The sequence below is a fragment of the Delphinus delphis genome, chromosome 15 (genome assembly GCF_949987515.2).
Source record: "Delphinus delphis chromosome 15, mDelDel1.2, whole genome shotgun sequence".
NCBI lineage: Eukaryota > Metazoa > Chordata > Mammalia > Artiodactyla > Delphinidae > Delphinus > Delphinus delphis.
The window spans coordinates 14,712,749-14,731,684 of record NC_082697.1 but is presented as its reverse complement, the minus strand read 5'-3'; the positions used below and the strand labels follow the sequence as shown (position 1 = coordinate 14,731,684).

The 18,936-nt window shown below is 48.4% G+C and overlaps 1 protein-coding gene across 2 annotated transcripts; it reads right to left on the bottom strand.

The window, feature by feature from the left end:
- Positions 1-7,153: 7,153 nt before the first annotated feature.
- On the bottom strand, positions 7,154-18,935 carry WFDC3 (WAP four-disulfide core domain 3). Of its 2 annotated transcripts, XM_060032686.2 has the most exons (6): positions 18,863-18,884; positions 18,397-18,479; positions 16,924-17,012; positions 8,746-8,877; positions 8,001-8,186; positions 7,154-7,384 (listed from the first exon to the last, which is right to left on the bottom strand). In XM_060032686.2, the coding sequence occupies exons 3-6, from the start codon at positions 17,000-17,002 to the stop codon at positions 7,368-7,370; spliced, it is 414 nt and encodes a 137-aa protein (XP_059888669.1). In that variant the 5' UTR covers positions 17,003-17,012; positions 18,397-18,479; positions 18,863-18,884; the 3' UTR covers positions 7,154-7,367. The 2 variants fall into 2 exon arrangements, with proteins under 2 accessions (XP_059888669.1, XP_059888670.1); XM_060032687.1 differs by lacking the exon at positions 18,397-18,479 and having other exon boundaries at positions 18,863-18,935.
- Between the last annotated feature and the right edge of the window lies 1 nt (position 18,936).

Sequence of the window (18,936 nt, the reverse complement as noted above, 5' to 3'; positions counted from 1 at the left end):
CTTACTTTATATATTGACTCTTCCCAGAAATCTTGTGAGGTGGGCAAAGTGATAATGTTATTATCCTCATTCATTTTGCATAAAGATAATAAGCAACAAAGAGTCTAAATTCAAACCCAGCCCTGGCTCCAAAACCCAGGCTCTTGGGTAGGATGAATTGGGAGATGGGGATTGACATATATACACTATTGATACTATGTATAAAATAGATAACTAATGAGAACCTACTGCCTAGCACAGGGAACTCTACTCAATGCCCTGTGGTGACCTACATGGGAAGGAAATCCAAAAGAGGGGATATATGTATACGTATAGCTGATTCACTTTGCTGTACAGTAGAAACTAATACAACATTGTAAAGCAACTCTACTCCAATTTGAAAAAAACAAAAAACAAAAAACAAGCTCTTGGCTTCCTGGTAGCCAAAATGAAATATCATCTCTCGATAGCAACATAAGAGATGTCCAATAAATCATTTCCCATTCTCATAACAGCTTATCATGAGAGGGAAACTCCTGATCTTGAGCTCCACAAGGAATTTGCCCTGTGACTTTGGTACAAGAAACATTGATACAACATAATGGATAATGTCCCCAAGATAAATGTTACCAAAAGTGCAGAAGCATTCCACATCATATGAAAAGGAAGGCCATAATGTTAGGTCTTGCTTTATTACATGTAATTCAGTAGGGATCTGGAGTATAGACCCAGCTATGTAACTTTTTCTCAAAGTGGATTGAAAAAGCTGGGACGAGCTCAGAATAACGTTTCTATTGCCTGGAAATGGTCTATGACGACCTCTGCTGCCCTCTGGTGGCTCTGAGCATAAAAGCACCAACAAGGAATTCCACTCAAAACTCCCAGCCCCAAAGCGCAGCTAAGCCTGGGGTCCCAGAGGAGGAGCATCTGAGCCCCACTACCACTCCGAATAGGTCTTGATCCCTCACTGAGCACCCTACACCTCATCTTCAGTGTCTGGATGAGACACCCTCACAAACTCCATTTCATTTCTTAACAGGAAGAGCTAAATCGGACTCCATGTTCGATCTGTTTCTTTGACTCTAACCTTTGCTTTGCGTTTTGTTACTATAATCAGACATAATGGCCTGCCGCAGGGAACCCTGTCCACCTGTGGATGGCTGCAAGAAAGAAGAAATTAACACATCCCCTCACCAAGGCTGTCCATTCCAGGGGATACTTGCAAAAGTTACCGCCTTTTTACTTTACTTCCTCATCTCCTCCCCCTCTCTGTGCTATAAAAGAAACTGTCATCCAAACTCTGATAAAATGATTTATTGGAGACACTAGTCTGCCATCTCCTTGGTCTGCCAGTAGGCTTTGCATTCCTTCCCTCAACACCTCGTCTCCAATTCATTGGCCTGTCGTGCAGCTAGCAGAGCGAGCTTGGACTCGGTAACAATTTCCCTGTCCTGAGTGCACTGGTGTCCTGGTCCAGACTGGAGCTGGGGTCCAGGTTGTCGTTGGAAGAAAACAATTTAAGAGCTGTTACCTGATGGTCTGACAGTCAGTATATAAGGACATGATGACAGAGTATAAATGAGGAAGTATGAAAGGGAGCGTATGATGCAGAGTTATCCTTGCCTGTCCCTCTTTTTCTTCTCAAACTATTGCAGTGGCCTACCACTAGCCTACCACTACTTTATAGTTAGAGAAAGTAGAATATTAAAATTAGAAGAGGGACTTCCCTGGTGGTCCAGTGGGTAAGACTCCGTGCTCCCAAAGCAGGCGGCCCGGGGTTCGATCCCTGATCCAGGAACTAGATCCCGCATGCATGCCACAACTAAGAGTCCACATGCTGCAACTAAGAAGCCCACATGCCGCAACGAAGATACCGCATGCTGCAACTAAGACCCCGTGCAGCCAAATAAATAAATAAGTAAATATAAAAAAAAAAATTTAGAAGAATTTTGAGGTCAAACAGACCAAGGTTCAAACTAGCCCTCTGACTTACTCTGGGACTTCGGGCAAGTTACTTAAACTTTCTGACTCTCCAGAAAGAGAAAGACAAATACCATATGATATCACTTATATGTGGAATCTAAAGTATGACACAAATGAACATATCTACGAAACAGAAATAGACTCACAGACATAGAGAACAGGCTTGTGGTTGCCAAGGGGGAGGAAGGTGAGGGAGGGTTGGATTGGGAGTTTGGGGTTAGCAGATGTAAACAATTATATAGAGAATGGATAAACAACAAGGTCCTACTGTATAGCACAGGGAACTATATTCAATATCCTGTGATAAACCATAATGGAAAAGAATATGAAAAAGAATGTGTGTATATGTATACCTGAATCACTTTGCTGTACAGTAGAAATTAACACAACATTGTAAATCAACTATACTTCAATAAAATAAAAATTTTTTTAATAAAAAAATAAACTTCTGACTCAGTTTCTTCATCTGAAAAACATGGGACTTCTCAAGGCCACTATGAGGATTAAATGAGATTGTGCATGGAAAGTTCTTAGCTTGGCACCTGGGACATAGTGCTCAAAAAGTGTTCCCTGTGAACTCCTTTGGGGGGTTTCTTCATTCTTTACTGATGCTTGTGAATCTAAATGAGGCTGCCCTTCTCTGCACTGATCTCTTTGACAAGAGGGCCCCTTGCCTGGGGCATGGGTTGAGCCTCCTGCCCCTCTCATCCCACGTGCACCACTCCCCAATTACACTGTGCCCCACCAGACAGCAGTGAGATCCAGGAGGACGACAGGGAGAGGATGCAGGGGTTCATGGTGCTGTCAGGGCTCAGTGCACCTGTGGAGCTAGGGACTTCTACCACCAGATGGTCAGGAAAGGGATGGAGAAGGGAAGACTTGCAAGACTCACTGTCTCTGGTCAAAGAACAGGTCTTGGTCAACCCATACTTGAAGACTGGCAAGTGTCAGAACCTCAGAAAATCCTGCCCAGGGCGAGGATTTATTAGAGGAGGTCATCGCGAGGACGTGACCGCTGGTTGCCCCGTGCAAGGGACCCGGGCAATCGGAGGCTCCTCACCCCCTCCCCCGTGCTTGGAATGTACCTTCTGCCCACTGTTCCCACAGTGGGAGGTGTTCCAAGGATGCGGCCTTAAGACAGGGATGCTGTTGAAACCATCTGCACGGTGTACACGGCTGAACCAGGCTAAGGCCTCCCTGTAAACTTTTAAGCTTCTGGAGGCGGGTGCAGAGATTGGCTGGTCTTGAGCCCGCCCCCAAACAAACACGTAAGTTCCCTTGCTGGTTAAAACTGCCACCTACCGGGGCTTCCCTGGTGGCGCAGTGGTTGAGAGTCCGCCTGAGGATGCAAGGTACACGGGTTCGCCTAAGGATGCAAGGTACACAGGTTCGTACCCCGGTCTGGGAAGATCCCACATGCCGCGGAGCCTGTGCTCCGCGACGGGAGGGGCCACAACAGTGAGAGGCCCGCATACAGCAAAAAAAACCAAAACAACAACAAAACCCTGCCACCTACCAATCCGGAGTGGTCTGCCTCTTTCTTCTCTCTCTCTCTGCCCTCTGTGTGCCCTCCAGAGTAAGGGGCTGGTTTCAAATTTCACCCAGGAAGTTCCCAAGGTGAACCAGCAGGAAGCTGAGAATTAGGGAGGGGGAGGTGTGTGGCTTTTCTACCAAGTCAGAAGCTAATTTCAGGGTGCAAGTTTAGGGAGTAGGACCAGGGTCCACAGAAGACTTACACTCGCAGGAAGGAAAGGTTCTGATGGCTTTTTTGGTTTAAGGTACAACAGTAGGAAAAGCTGCCCAGAAAGGTCTTGGAGGCGCGCAGCGGGGAGGGGTGGGGTGTTGCAGGGTGCGAGACGTGGAATTTGGCCTCCTCTCAGCCCTTGACCTCCAGCTCCAAGTTCAAATTCAGCCTGAACTTCAGCCCTTTCCTCCTCTCTCTCTCTCCCCCCTTTCTATCTTCCTCTCTCTCAAAAACTTGCTACCTATAGGCAGGTCAGCAGCTCCCATGCGGACAGGATGGGCTGCCCCAGATGAGAAGGGAAGTTCTGGAAGGGACCCCTCTCCCAGTGCTCAGCCTGAGCTGCACCTGGAGCTCACACCTCCCTCTCCAGCTCCCCACCCGGCAGAAAATCATCCTACAGGGGCTTCCCTCCCTGGTGGCGCAGTGGTTGAGAGTCCGCCTGCCGATGCAGGGGACGCAGGTTCGTGCCCCGGTCCGGGAAGATCCCACATGCCGCGGAGCGGCTGGGCCCGTGACCCATGGCCGCTGAGCCTGGGCGTCCGGAGCCTGTGCTCCGCAACGGGAGAGGCCGCAACAGTGAGAGGCCCGTGTACCACAAAAAAAAAAAAAAAAAAAAAAAAAATCCTACAGTATTTTAAGATCCCCAGATTATCTTTCATTGAAAACTCTTCCATACTGATTTTTCCAACTAGATGCATGTATAATATTATTTTGCTTGTTTTAATAAACAATAATTAACAAGTAAACATTCATTATCAAATAAATAATGATAAGCAAAACAATGGAAGAGGGATTGGCTAAAATGTTCATCGGCCCATCACAGACCCCGGTCCTTCCCAGCTCCCTGCAATGTGAGCCTGGAGGCGTGGGTGTCCCTAGGATGCCCATGGGTGTCCCTAGGATGACCACCCTGAGGCTCACGCCAGTAACTCTTTTTCAGCTCAGGCAACGCTGTCCTATGTCTCCTCTACTCCAAGAGATGAATGTTCTAAACCAGCAGAAACCAGAATACCACATGCCAGTATGAAAACAGAGGAGGAAAAGGGGGTACAAAAACCCAGCAGTGGTGAGAACTTTTTTTAAAATTTATACTTCACCTTTTTCCATTAAAGTTGGGAATTACAGGGCTTCCCTGGTGGTGCAGTGGTTGAGAGTCCGCCTGCCGATGCAGGGGACACGGGTTCGTGCCCCGGTCCGGGAAGATCCCACGTGCCGCGGAGCGGCTGGGCCCGTGAGCCATGGCTGCTGAGCCTGCGTGTCTGGAGCCTGTGCTCCGCGACGGGAGAGGCCACAACAGTGAGATGCCCACATACCACAAAAAAAAAAAAAAAAGTTGGGAATTACAAAAGCATTTCTGCAATATTCAACATGAGCAGTGATACCATTTTTTTTTTTCTTGTTACAAAAGCCCTGCCTAGGGCTTTTAGAAATTTCTGTCCGAATTTTAAATGCATATGTCCTTTGACCCAGTATGGTACACACAGTTTATTACCTACCCATCCCAAAAGCATTCCCTCCTTTCTTCTTGCTAATAGAAGCTCGATTTTTTTTTAAATTCTCAGCGCTTTTTTTTTAAGTTGTGTATTTTATTTTATTTTATTATTTTTTGGCTGCATTGGGTCTTCGTTTCTGCAGGTGGGCTTTCTCTCGTTGTGGCGAGCGGGGGCTACTCTTCATTGCAGTGCACAGGCCTCTCACTGCAGTGGCTTCTCTTGTTGTGGAGCACGGGCGCTAGGCACTCGGGCTTCAGTAGCTGCAGCACACAGGCTCAGTAGTTGCAGCATGCAGGCCCTAGAGCACGTGGGCTTCAGTAATTGGGGCACACGGGCCCAGTAGTTGTGGCTCGCGGGCTCTAGAGCACAGGCTAGTAGTTCTGGCACACGGGCTTAGTTATTCCTCAGCATGTGGGATCTTCCCGGAACAGGGATCAAACCCGCGTCCCCTGCATTGACAGGCAGATTCTTAACCACTGTGCCACCAGGGAAGTCCCATCAATTTTTTTTTTTTGGAAGTGTAGTTGATTTACAAGGTTGTGTTAATTTCTGCTGTACAGCAAAGTGATTCATTTATATATATATATACATTCTTCTTTCATATTCTTTTCCATTATGATTTATCACAGGATATTGAATATAGCTCCCTGTGCTATACAGTAGAACCTTGTTCTTTATCCATTCTAGAACCTCGATTTTTATAGCCACGTGGTCACCTGCCTCAGCCTCAGGGATGAAGCAGGATTAATTTAAGATCTTAGGTCACTTTCCCATTAGCGTCTGCAGACATTTGCTTTCCAGGCCTTCCTTGCAGCACCAGCCAATGAGATGACAAGGGAAGCCTGGGAAGGCCGTGGCTTCTGGGGAAGCCACTCTCCATCAAGAAAAAGAGAGCATGGTCTGCTGTAAAGGTCTTTTCACCACTGCCCTCTACACACAACTTCCTGTTGTGACATCTAGAGCTGCAGCAACCATCCCACACCCATGAGGTGACCGGCACAAGAACAAAAGCCAACACACTGAGGATGGTGGAGACGGAAGAAATGACTCTGGCCATCAGTGTTTCGGTCCAGCTGCTGAACCAGCCTCACTGCCTCTCTCCAGACTCTGACGTGAGAAAATTAAATGTCTTTATTGGCTAAGCCACTATTAGTTAGGTTTTCTATTAATTGCAGCCCAACAAACTCCTAATGGGATAGACTTGGGAATTACATTCATTCTTTCACTCATTCAGCAAATATTTACTGAGAGCTTGTTCTTTGCCAGGCTCTATTTAAGAAACTAGAATTCTACTACCAAGAATTTACCCAGATTTATCTGCAAAAGTAGGCCATGATTTTTATATGTGAAAAATGTTAATGTCCAACAAGAGGTAACTGGTTAGTTATTTTCATGGAGCTGTATTAAAAGAATGTATGTGATGGCATAAAGGATCTCCAAGATATAGAATAAAAGATCTCCAAGATATAGAATATATTTTTTGTCTACATAAAAAATATATATTTTAAAAATTATCTTGGTCCCAAGAACCTAAAGACATCCCTCCCTACAGCAAAGCTACCTGGAGGGGACAAAACACCTGTCTTGGAGCCAAGGGCTGGCCCCCAAGGAAAGTGAGCCAAGGTGGGACCATCCAAGTGACTCAAAGAACTAGCCACTCACCCCAGTTCCATTCCCCAACTCACATTCTCCAACAAAAGAAAGGTCAGCAAGTCCAAAAAGAGGCCTGACTGTCCCACTCCTGGACAAGCCTATGGCAAGTCACCCCGGGTTTGGCTTCCGTCCTTCTCCCCCCTGGCCACACCCAACCAGCATCCATTTCCAGTGTTCTCAGAAAGAAGGGATCCCCTATCCTTCCTAAATAAGTCAGTCCCATAATCCCACAGCCACGTTCAGACCCCCTTGCTCTCTTTCCTCATCTTAGCCCTCAAGGAGCACAGACAAGAGGGTCAGCATCAGCCTTTATTGGGGAAAAGAAGCACCACACACCCACTTTCCAAGCCCAGGGCTGGGTTTCCTACGGTCAGGGCAGCAGCAAGAACAGAAACAGAGCAGAGAGGGCAATGAAAGTCCCTGGGGGTGTCACAAGCCCCAGGACATCATCCTCTCCTGGCTACCAGGACAAGCCCCCTGGAGTCACCAAAGAAACTCAGGACACATCAGGACAGCTACGGCACCGGGCTCTCTGCAAGTAGAAGAAACATCAGGTCACAACTGTGCCCTCCTGGCTCCAGCTCCTCAAAATGTTTTTTCCCTTCCACCCTGGAGAAGTTTGGCAAAGATTGCTCTCAAAGGCCTTACATAGCTCCCTGCTTCCCAGACAATCCAGTCTAAACTGGCATTGAAGACTCTTATCATTCATTGACCAACCTTACATTTCCTGTTCAAAAAACAGCCTGTCTGTTCCCTTACACACTCTCTCACCACCCCCATCCCAGCTCCCCAAACACGTCACATACATTACCCCCTCTGTGCCTTTGCTGACCGTCACCAGACCACGCGTGCAGCATGTTCTCTGGGCTCTCCTCCCTTGGTCACATCCTGCCTAGGCTTTAGGGCCCAGATCAAACCCTACTTCTAGGAGAAGGACCTTCCCAAGCAGCCACACTTACTCTCATCACCTATACGTGCATACTGCCTATACAAGGGTTCTGATCTGTGACATAGAATCTTTCTCTCCAACTAGACTCTCCAGGGCAAAAACTGTCTTGCCCTTCTGGAGTCCCCACCCAGCACCTAAGCCAGTGCTCTGTACATAGCAGTTAAGGCCATTGTTACTGATAACAATGGGCCGTACTCACCTAATTCAAAATTAGACCTGATGGTCCGGTTGGGGTTCAGGGCCAGCTGGGGTGGCAGGATTGGCGGGACACAGAAACGGCCACAGCCTGACTTGCAGCACTTTTCCCCAGCTGGGCAGTTCTCATCCGCCATGCAGCTGACAATGCACAGGCCCACCAAAATGTTTGGACAGTCGCCACCCCGCCCTGTGGGATAAACAGGCATAGGTATAGAGACAGGAGGGTTGGCTGCAATGACTCCAAGTTCCCATCTGGGACGTAGAGGCTCCAGATGAATCCATCCCTGATTCTAACTAGATCTTAACCAAAGATCTGGCTGGAAAACCTTGAAGTTCAAGGATCCGAGCCCCTGCAGGGCCCCAAGAGAGCATCTGGACTAATGATTTCCAAATGGTGTCCCACAGGAAGTTCTCTAGAGGTACCTTGGGACTTGATACCTCTGTGGGTTTGGGGCTGGGGCAGGGTGGGATGCAGAAGGAGCAAGGCTCCGAGAGCACCACCCTCTCCCCCTATGCTTGGGCTTCCTACTAACACCCACTGCCTTCCTCTAGTTCTTTCAATGCCAACATGGGCCCCTTGGTCCTTGGAGGAGGGCTGCTTTGGGTTGAAGGGCTAGGAGGACTGGAAAGATGAGAACTCTGACTCCTCCCACGAAGAGAAAGAGAAGAAGGCCACAGATGGCTCCCTCCCAAGCCAACCCTGGGACCCCAGGAGCACTCAAGTCTTCCCCAAAGAGCCAACATACCTCCCTTAATGTCTCCATGGCAGGCATGGCCACAGCCAGTGCTGCAGCACTTATGTCCCTGAGGACAGGATGCGTCCCCATCACACAGCTCTTCACACGGAAGGGGGTCTGCAGGACATTCACCGCCAAACCCTGCCATAAAATCAGAGCACTGGGGCCCAGAGGTGTTCAAGCCCAGTGTTTCCAGTTATTTTTATTGGGACTCTGAGTACAAAATACATTTTCCATTGAGTCCCGTGTGTACTTTATACCTATTTATGTGTAAAATGTACATATTTATGTGCATACATGTATATGCAATGCTGATACTTTATATTCTATTTCTTTTTTTTTTTTTAAATGCTGACCACAAAATACTAAATAGCTATCCAGACTCACAGACTGAAAAGCACTGTTGAGGTCCAACACATTGTGGCAAATGCACTAGCTGCTACCCCCATATTCATCCTCCCTCCTTGCTTACTGTGGTCGACATCAACACTGCTGGCTGCTGGAATACGTGCTCTTGGGTAGCCCGCTCCCATACCGTCTCTGGGCTCGACTGGGTGACTTGCTTTGACCAACAGGACACCAGCCAAGTATGATGCAAGCAGAGGCTTGAGCAACACTTGCGTACTGGGGCTTGAACACTCCCTCTTGGAAACCACCCACCGTGCTGCAAAGCAGCTTGGGCTAGGCTGCGGGATAGTGAGACGCCTCCGGAGAGAGAACCTGGAGGAGGAGAGGCCATCCTGGACATTCCAGCCACAGTGGAACTTGCCAGGGAGCTCCCAGCTGCATGAAGGACCTCAGCTGTGCCACTGGGTATAAGAACTGCCCGGCTAAGCCCAGCCAACCCACAAAGCCACACAACTGTGAGAAAGAATGCACTGTGTTAATGTTGATGACTTCAGGATTGGGGCTTTGGGGAAAAAAAAAAAAAAGAATGCACTGCGTTACGTCGCTAAGTTTGGGGATCGTTTGTTAGGTGGCAATAAATAACTGAAGCATTTGTGAATAGAACCCCAGGCTTGTTCTGAGAGGCAGTGAGCCCAGTCAGCTAAAATGATTTGCTTCCCCCATATTCCCTTGTAACTAGGGGTGACCACAAACTAAGATATAAGCTGGGAAAACTATTGCATTGTTGGTTCAGAGAATACAGCTGTCAAACTGCCCTCTCATTTCTTTCTTCTTCCAGTCCAAAGACAGACAAGGAATCAGAGCAGCCTTCTTGCAACCAGGAGGCACCCAGTATGAAGACAAAGTCAAGAATTGCAAAGGAGAGACAGAGAAATTGTTTCATCGTGGAGTCACCACACCAGCCCTGGCGCTGACTTCAGGACTTCTTGTTATGTGAGAAAGAAGAATCCCTGTTGGTTTCATTTTCTGCTTCATGTAGCCAAACACATTCTTGATGTGCCCTTTCACAGCCCCTAAGAAGACAATGAAACTCAGAGAAGAGAAGGGGTTGGCCCAGAACTGCAGAGTGAGTCAGCGGCAAAGCAGGACAAAACTCAGCCTCTCGGTTTGCAGTGAAGCACTCTTTCTACTACACCATCCTTAAGACATGTGGGCAACAGGCCAGGTCCACGGGGGCAGGCACACCCAAGAAGTCACATCCAAACCAAACCCACTCACCATGACTCATTCCTCTCAGTGTTTATTTCAAGTTTTTTAAATGGAGGGGAAAATGACAGGCAATTCAAGCTTTGTAGAAAACCGAGACAGGACTGGCCCAGTGCCTCTGAGAACGAACATGTACATACGATTGGACACAGCTGGCTCTGGGAACTCTGACATGATGGAAAAAGCAAGTGTTGGACTCCAAGAGAATACATGCAGCTAAACAATCAAGATATAATAACCTGGCATCCTAGGATTTTCCGGAATAGCCCCTATTTCAAGTATTTTTTGCCATTGTCCGCTTGTGTCACAATTATGTGTCTTGATATATTTTATTCAGAAAATATGGTCACTGTAACCACCAGATGTATCTCCCCACGCCTCCCCACCTGTCTGACAAACACTAAAATCCATTTAACAAGGAACAAAGCCTTTTACCCCACGGTGGAGAAGGCTGCGCATAAAATAAATCTCCCTGGTTGGGAAAAACACAGCAACATAAACTCACCAAGTCACCGTGTGCCCTAGAGTGGAGGCCTAGAATACCACACTTTCCAGATATCACCATTTTTCCGGGCCCAACTCTGAAGTAACCAGTGCCAGGAGGACCCTGCTACCTCTGCCCTTATCCTCAGGACCAGGCATAGAGACCAAAGCCCTACCCTCTCCCAGGCCAGGCTTCCTTGAGGTCCCTGGGGTTTTGTCAAATATTAGAAGCAATGAAGGGACACTTAGGAAGATAGGCTGAAGCCCTGAGGGTCACAGCACATCCCCTCGGACCAGTGCCCAGCAGAGCCACCCAGTCTAATGCCCCATCTGATGCTTGAATCCCTGCCAAACAATCCCCTACTCTCAGCTTGAACAGCGGGAATTAAGGGGGCTTCAATAGCTCCAAGCCAGACTACGCCATCCTTATACTTAAGCTAGACAGCCTTAGGTATAAGGAAGTCCTTCTTTATACTCAACCGAAATCTGTTTCTATCCATTGGTCCTTTTCCTATCCCCAGACACCTGGCAAAAACATGGCTCATGCCATCTCTTTAGCCATCCTCTGCCTTTCACTGTCTTAGCTTTGCCAGGCTAGGTAAGCTCAGTTCCTCATAACGCATGGTTTCCAGTCACCTCACAGGTATCTTAGCAGGAATCAGGATGAGAAATAGGAATGAGAGCCAGAACGGGGATGGTCATCCCTAGCCTCCAGATATGCCCCTATCCCAAGATCCCAAGCTATCACCAGAAAAGTAGAATAAAAAGCTGAAGCCTAGGAAGTACTCACACTTAGTCTTTACCGTTGCCCCAGCTCCAACCTTCCACTAGGGAAGAATGCCAGCTGCTGGCAGAAAATAAATTTCAAAACTTCTTAAGCCAAGAAGGGCCCTCTGAGCCTTCAAACCTACTCCTCTTCTCTTGTAAATAGACAGACACCCAGAAGCGGGAAGGATTGGCCTGAGGTCAATGGCCACAGAATTGGGTCCCAAACCCCCAGCTCTGACACTAGGTCCACTGCCCTTTAACCCACATCACGGTGATCCCCTGCACTCCGCAACTATCACCCAAAACCAAATCACCAAGCACTGGGACTCAGCTCAGTTCTGCCAAAAGACCCAGTGGTAGACAGTTTTAGGGGTTAGGAAAACTTATAAATAAACTAGTGTGTCTGGAACCCCCAAGACCACTCCTAGTTTTGGTGATTCTCTAGGACTCACAGGACTCAGCATACAGTTGTACCCATGGCCATGATTTACGACAGCACAAAAATACAAAGCAAAATCATCAAAGGGAAGAGGTGCATGAGGTGAAGTCCAGAGGAAGCCAGGCGCAAGCTTCCAAGAGTCCTCTCCCAGGGGAGTCACACAGGATGACTTCATTCCTCCAGTATGGAATTGTGACGGTACATGTGAAGTGGTATCTACCAGGGAAGCTCACTGGAGGCTTAGGGTTCTTCCTGCGGTCTGGTCACATGGGTGCTCTCTGCCTAGCTCATACCACTCTTATTAGTTACGGTGGCAGGAACCGTCTCAAAATCCAAATTCCCAGAAGCCCACCAAGGCCAATCTTGTGAGCAGGCCTTTCTGAGAATATCAGTCTTGGGCCTGCTGTGTCAACTCTTAGCTGTACAACCAGCACTGAGGTTTTAGAAAAAGGGGACCCAAACACACAGGGAGCCCATGCCATCAATGCATACGAAGGATACAATGTACATGTCGTGGGACTTCCCTGGTGGCGCAGTGGTTATGACTCTGTGCTCCAGGGCTTCCCTGGTAGCTCAGTGGTTAAGAATCTGCCTGCCAATGAAGGGGATGCGAGTTTGAGCCCTGGTCCAGGAAGATCCCACATGCCACGGAGCAACTAAGTCCACACGCCACAACTACTGAGCCTGCGCTCTAGAGCCCACACTCCGCAACAAGAGAAGCCACTGCAATGAGAAGCCCGCGCACCACAAGGAAGAGTAGCCCCCGCTCGCCACAACTAGAGAAAGCCCGCATGCAGCAACGAAGACCCAATGCAGCCAAAAATAAATAAATAAATAATAAATAAATTTATTTAAAAAGACTCCACACTCCCAGTGCAGGGGGCCCCGGTTTGACCCCTGGTCTGGGAACTAGATCCCACATGCATGCCGCAACTAAGAGTTTGCATGCCACAACTAAGGATCCAGCAAGCCACAACTAAGCAGCCCGCCAGCCACAACTAAGACCCAACACAACGAAATAAATAAGTAAATAAATAAATAAATTTTTTAAAAAAATAATAATAATGCACATGTCATAATAAGCAAAACAGAGGGTCACGGGGGATCAGGAGGGTTCAACTTTCATGCGGTGGAAGGCAGGCCATAAGGGAGCCAGAGGGGACAACTCTTAGGCCATAATCTGAATCTTCACTCCAAAACCTCCTCCTCCTCCTCCCAAAGTTGTCCCCTTCTCAGTAAAGACCACCACCATCACCCAACAGCTCCAGCCAGACACTCACCACCCTTTTTGACACTTCCTTTTCCTCAACACCCACATCTGCTAACTTCTTTCCCCGGGCCTGTCAGCTTCACCCTCAAAAGTACTTCAAGGGCTTCCCTGGTGGCGCAGTTGTTGAGAGTCCGCCTGCCGATGCAGGGGACGTGGGTTCGTGCCCTGGTCCGGGAAGATCCCACATGCCGCGGAGCGGCTGGGCCCGCAAGCCGTGGCCGCTGAGCCTGCGCGTCCGGAGCCTGTGCTCTGCAACGGGAGAGACCACAACAGTGAGAGGCCCACGTACCGTAAAAAAAAAAAAAAAAAAAAAAAAGTACTTCAAGTCTGCCACTCTTCCAGGTCTGCACTGTCACCACCCTGGTCTGAGCCATGATCACCCCCAACCCAGCCTGGCATATTGGCCTCTCAACTGGCCTGCCATCTTCTACATTCGCCCCATCCATTCTTCAGACACCAGCAGAGTAGCCTTTTTAAAATGAAAAGCGGATCAGGCCTCTCCTGCTTTTATAGCCCCCTTTAAAGGCCTCCCATTGCACTTACAATAAAGCCTTAGACAGAGGCCCCGGAGACTCCCCCAAAGCCTGGACTCTGCCTCAACTGGAACCACCTTCCTTCACCATCTCTTTCCTCCAGCCACACTGACCTTTCCCCTCCTTAAAATAGTAAGCCCTAGACGCAAGAGGGAAGACATATGGGAACATATGTTTATGTATGACTGATTCACTTTGTTATAAAGCAGAAACTAACACACCATTGTAAAGCAATTATACCCCAATAAAGATGTTAAAAAAAAAAAAAAATAGTAAGCCCTGCCCTACTCCACTGCTTTTGCCCCTGCAGTTCCCTCTTCATAGCACTCCACCCAATGGCCAGCTCCTTCTCGTTCTCCAACTTAAAATGACACCTCCTCTTTCCCTCTCTTTTCTTTCCCTTCATTGCACTCATCACGACTGGTGGTTATTCTTGCTCGTTTATGATTATTTACTGTGTCTCACATCAGAGGGTGAGCTCCATGAGAGCAAGGGCCGTGGCTACCATGCTTACCCCAGGATGCCCAAATGCCAGGTAGGGTAGACACTCAATATGTATTGAAACCATTTATAAGTGAGCAAGTGAATAGACAAGCCAGACCTCAGATAGTTGGGAGGGAACCTGAACAGCAAGGTGCTGGGCATAACTATGTGAGCTGTCAGGTATTATCTGGCAGGTTTTGTACAAGTTTCTTATGTGCATTTCTTCTCAACTGCATGCTGTAGACTGAATATTTATATTCTCCGAAAATTCATATGTTGAAACCTAATCTCCAAAGTGAGGGTATTTGGAAGTGGGGTCTTTGGGAGGTGATTAAGCCAGGAGACTGGAGCCCTCATGAATACTAGTGGCCCTTACTGCCCTTCTGCCACGTGAGGTCACAGCAAAAAGACGGCAGGCTACAAACCAGGAAGCAGGCCCTCCCAGACACTGAACCTGCTGGACCGTGATCTTGGACTTCCCAGCCTCCAGAATTGTAAGAAATAAATTTTTGTTGTTTATAAGCCACCCAGTCTATGGCATTCTGTTATAGCAGCCCAATGGACACTGCATTATCACTCTATGAGATAAATACCCTTATCTCCATTTTAAGGATGATAAAAATGAGGTTCAAGGAGATGAAAGGACTTGTCCAAGGCCACAGAGCCAGCAAGCAGAGGAGCCCGGTTCAGACCCATGCTCAGACCCGAACTGCCTCAGGGGAGCAGGTCCCAGGGTCTGTCCTGTGCCCTCACACACCCTGACATTCCTCCAAGTTACCAAACAGACAGGACAGGCTATGGTAAGCTTCTGGCAAATCAGAGCTTAATGAAAGTAGAGATTATTCATAGCCCAGGAAGGGGAATTCCCTGTGCAGTGGGCTGTAGCAACAAGTCCCGCTGGGTGAGTGGGCCAGCCCTCCTCCAGGAAAAAGTAGTTAGCTAATATCCCAGCAGAAATATTCCTTCCCACCAGACAAGGAACCCCACTCAGCCAGTGGGCTCTGGGAGAGGTGCAGAGAGATCACTACTCTAACCGGCCAAGCTCCAAGGAAAGAGGAAGCCCCATCTGGGCTGGCCAGGGCCCAGGGCAGCTCACCAAGCTGCCTCGCCTGGCGGCTGGCCTCACCCTCAGCCCCCGCAATTCAGCCATCACCTTCAAACACTGCGAAGATTGTACCAGGCCTGACAAGTTGACAGTGAGTGACCCGCGTGAGACAGATTCCCAGGCTCTGGTTCCAGAGCTGACCCTCCAGAGTCCTGGCAAAGAGTACAACACTCTATTCTCCCTTACGGGCAGGCTGCCCAAGGGAGCTGCTGCAGCCAGGCGCAGACAACGCCACTGGGTACAGGGAAGGGGCCTGCTACCTGGGGAGGTTTGGCTGGAAGGAGGCCAGCCTTAACAGGAACCCTGAGTTCAAAGTATAAGATGCAGATAATCAATGGCCTGTTCTCTCCTGACAGAAGGCAAAGAACTGGGGACACGAGTGATTAAAGGAGAAGAGACCCCCCAAAAGGGGAAAAAAGAGGTGAGCTAAATTTCAAGAGCCAACCGAGGAGATAGGAAGCTCTCTGGCTCTATCTAGCCCAGAGGCAAGATCGGAAAGGAGACTCGGATTTCGCCTCTCAAGCCAACATACCCTTAGGGGTGCCTGCTCGACAGAGCCGACCACAGCCTGCGCTGCAGTGCTTCTGCCTAGCCAGACAGGATTCATCCTCCCGGTATGGCTCTTTGCATGGGGTCTTATCGCGAGGGCATTTTCCTTCTTTCACTGCAAAAGTTATCACTTGAGATTGGGGCAACTGGCGAGGCCTCAAGAAACAGGGAATGGAAGCCAAATGTACTTCGGGGACTTTTAGTCTCTCCAAGATTCCTGTCAAAAATATTTCTGGGGCTTCCCTGGTTGCACAGTGGTTAAGAATCCGCCTGCCAATGCAGGGGACACAGGTTCGATCCCTGGTCCGGGAAGATCCCACATGCCGCAGAGCAACTAAGCCCATGCGCCACAACTACTGAGCTGGCGCTCTAGAGCCCGCAAGCCACAACTACTGAGCCCGCGAGCCTAGAGCCCGTGCTCCGCAGCAAGAGAAGCCACTACAGTGAGAAGCCCGTGCACCGCAAGGAAGAGTAGACCCTGCTCGCCGCAACTAGAGAAAGCCCACGCGCAGCAATGAAGATCCAACGCAGCCAAAAATAAATAAATTAAATAAATAAATAAATTCAAAACAAAATATTTCTGCAACCACTTTCCCCTTCTCCCACACAGCTGCTAACATGCACCCAGCACCACACATGGACCAGCCACTCTGCAGAGAGAGAGAGACAGAAAGCTTGGGGCGATCCTATTCTCACCCTAGGGTGAGAGCCCTCGGGAAAAGCTAGAACCTCTAGTAAGCCAGACTGGAAGTGCTATCTCCAGGGAGGACAGAGAAAGCCAGGAAGACCTATCCTGGCTGTCCCAAGAATCTATGCGTCCAGTTCTGTTCTACAGAGAAGACCATCTCCCCAGATGAGGACCCTCACTCCGGGAGGAGGCAGGGGATGACTTCTCTAGTCGTTTTCTATTGCTGTTAGCCAGGGATCCCAAATGATAGCTCACCATGCTCTCCTGCAGTCACCCAGGATGCCACAGACCCAAGAGCAAGAAGTGCCTTCAGGAGGAAGAGGCAGCTCGACATGATGATGATGCTGAGGGTAGAGATGAGAACTCAGTTCAGGCCAGACGTGTACACCTTGCCTTGTATCAATACATCAACCGAGGGAAGGGCAAGACTAGGGGATTGGTCTAAGGCCAGCCACAAAGTTTTCCCTTTCGCAATAATCCCCAACGATGTCTTCTCCAGACAAGAAGAAAAGTGACTGGTTGCTGGTGTGTGGGAAAATTCCTGGCACTACCAAAAGACACACGTGATGGGAATGATCAAACTCTGCAGTATACACAACATCCCTGGACAATGATGAGGAATCTAATGGGCAGCTGAGGAAATGGAGGGATGGCCACTGGATAAAGGATCAAAGAGAGCCTTAGAGGGTTTTGGAAGGACACAGCTACAGCTGTAATGAGAGAGGAAAGGACTAGAGACACAACTAAAGAAAAGAACCAAAGCTAATAAAATGCACTGTGGCTCCTGTCCATCCTAGCAACCTAGAAAACAGAGAATGGAACAGACTGCTTAGAAACTATCCAAAAACTACAGAAAAGCAGTGTTTAGATTTGTTCAGAACTAATATAAATGCACCAAAAACCTAAATCTTGGTCCCTCTAGCCCATACAGGGTATTATTGGACTATATGAAGGTTAGTCAACAAAACCCAAAAGAACAGCTGCTATGACTCAAGTAGTAACCTAGGTCATATATACTCCCTTTCTTTATCTCTTCTTCCTATATTTCTTTTTATTTTTTTAATCTATTCCTTTGGTCAACCATGATACCTAACAGCAATACCTATTGGCATTGCTTAGCCTAATAAGGTTAAAGGGTAAAAACCTCCTTAATAGGGACAAAGAGTTTGGTGCCAGAAAGTTGCCTTATTGTTTTAAGGCTGATATTGGAGCGTGGAGATAATTAACATTTATTGATGACCTAACATGTGTTTTATACACATTATTTATTTTATGCCTCACAATAATCTTGCAGAAGTAAGAAAACTAGTTCAGAGGGAAAATTAGCCAAGGTCATTAAGCTAGTAAGTGGTAGCTGCTGGAATTTAATAATAGTAATGACATAACATTGTTTGAGGGTTTACTACTGCCAAGGTTCTAAGTACTTTACATGAATTAACTCATTTAATTCTCATTGCAACCCTATGAGTTAGGTACTATTATCCCCATTCTACAGATGGGGAAACTGAGGCACAGAAAGAAATGTGGGTCACAGCTAATAAGTAGCAGAACAAAGGTAAGCAGTCCAATCCCATAGTCAGTGTTAACCACCATATCATAATGGATTTGAACTCAGATCTTTCTAACTGCAAAACTCATGCACCTTCTACTACCCCGTATTACGACCTGATAAAAGTAATTTTATCTACCACCCATAAGTAGATCCAATTCTATTCATGGACGTCTTACCTCTAATGCAGAGCTAAAGGGGCTCTGGGGAACTCCACAGCTGTTAAATCCCTGCATCCCCAGCCCATCCCAGTATCACGCATCTGGGGAGAGAAGCCCAGAATCTTCATTCAGACGCCAAGAGGCAATCCCTGGGGTCAAGGCCTGGAGAGACCACTGGGTGAGTGGGATGGCATGGGCCAGACCCCCTCTTGCTGGGTTTCGGGGTCCTCGCATTGGGCCCATCCAATTCCGGGGGCTGAGTACCAGGCATATTAAAATCTAGTTTTCCAGAGACAACTGCAGGCGCCTCGGTACCAAACGCTGCCCTCCGCTCCCCAACACCAGCCCGAGGAAACCTGCTCCCCTCCTCCTGACCCGCACTTCTCCACGGGTCTTGGTCCGGCCAGAGAAAGATCCTTGACTGAACACCCACAGTTTACACCCGAGGGGCGGCCGCTCCCGAGAGGGAGCCTGGTCAACCTACCACAGGGCCTCTAAGCGTCTGGGACCCGGCGAGACGCGGCGGCTCGGTTTCCCTGGTAACCCTGCCGCTCGCTG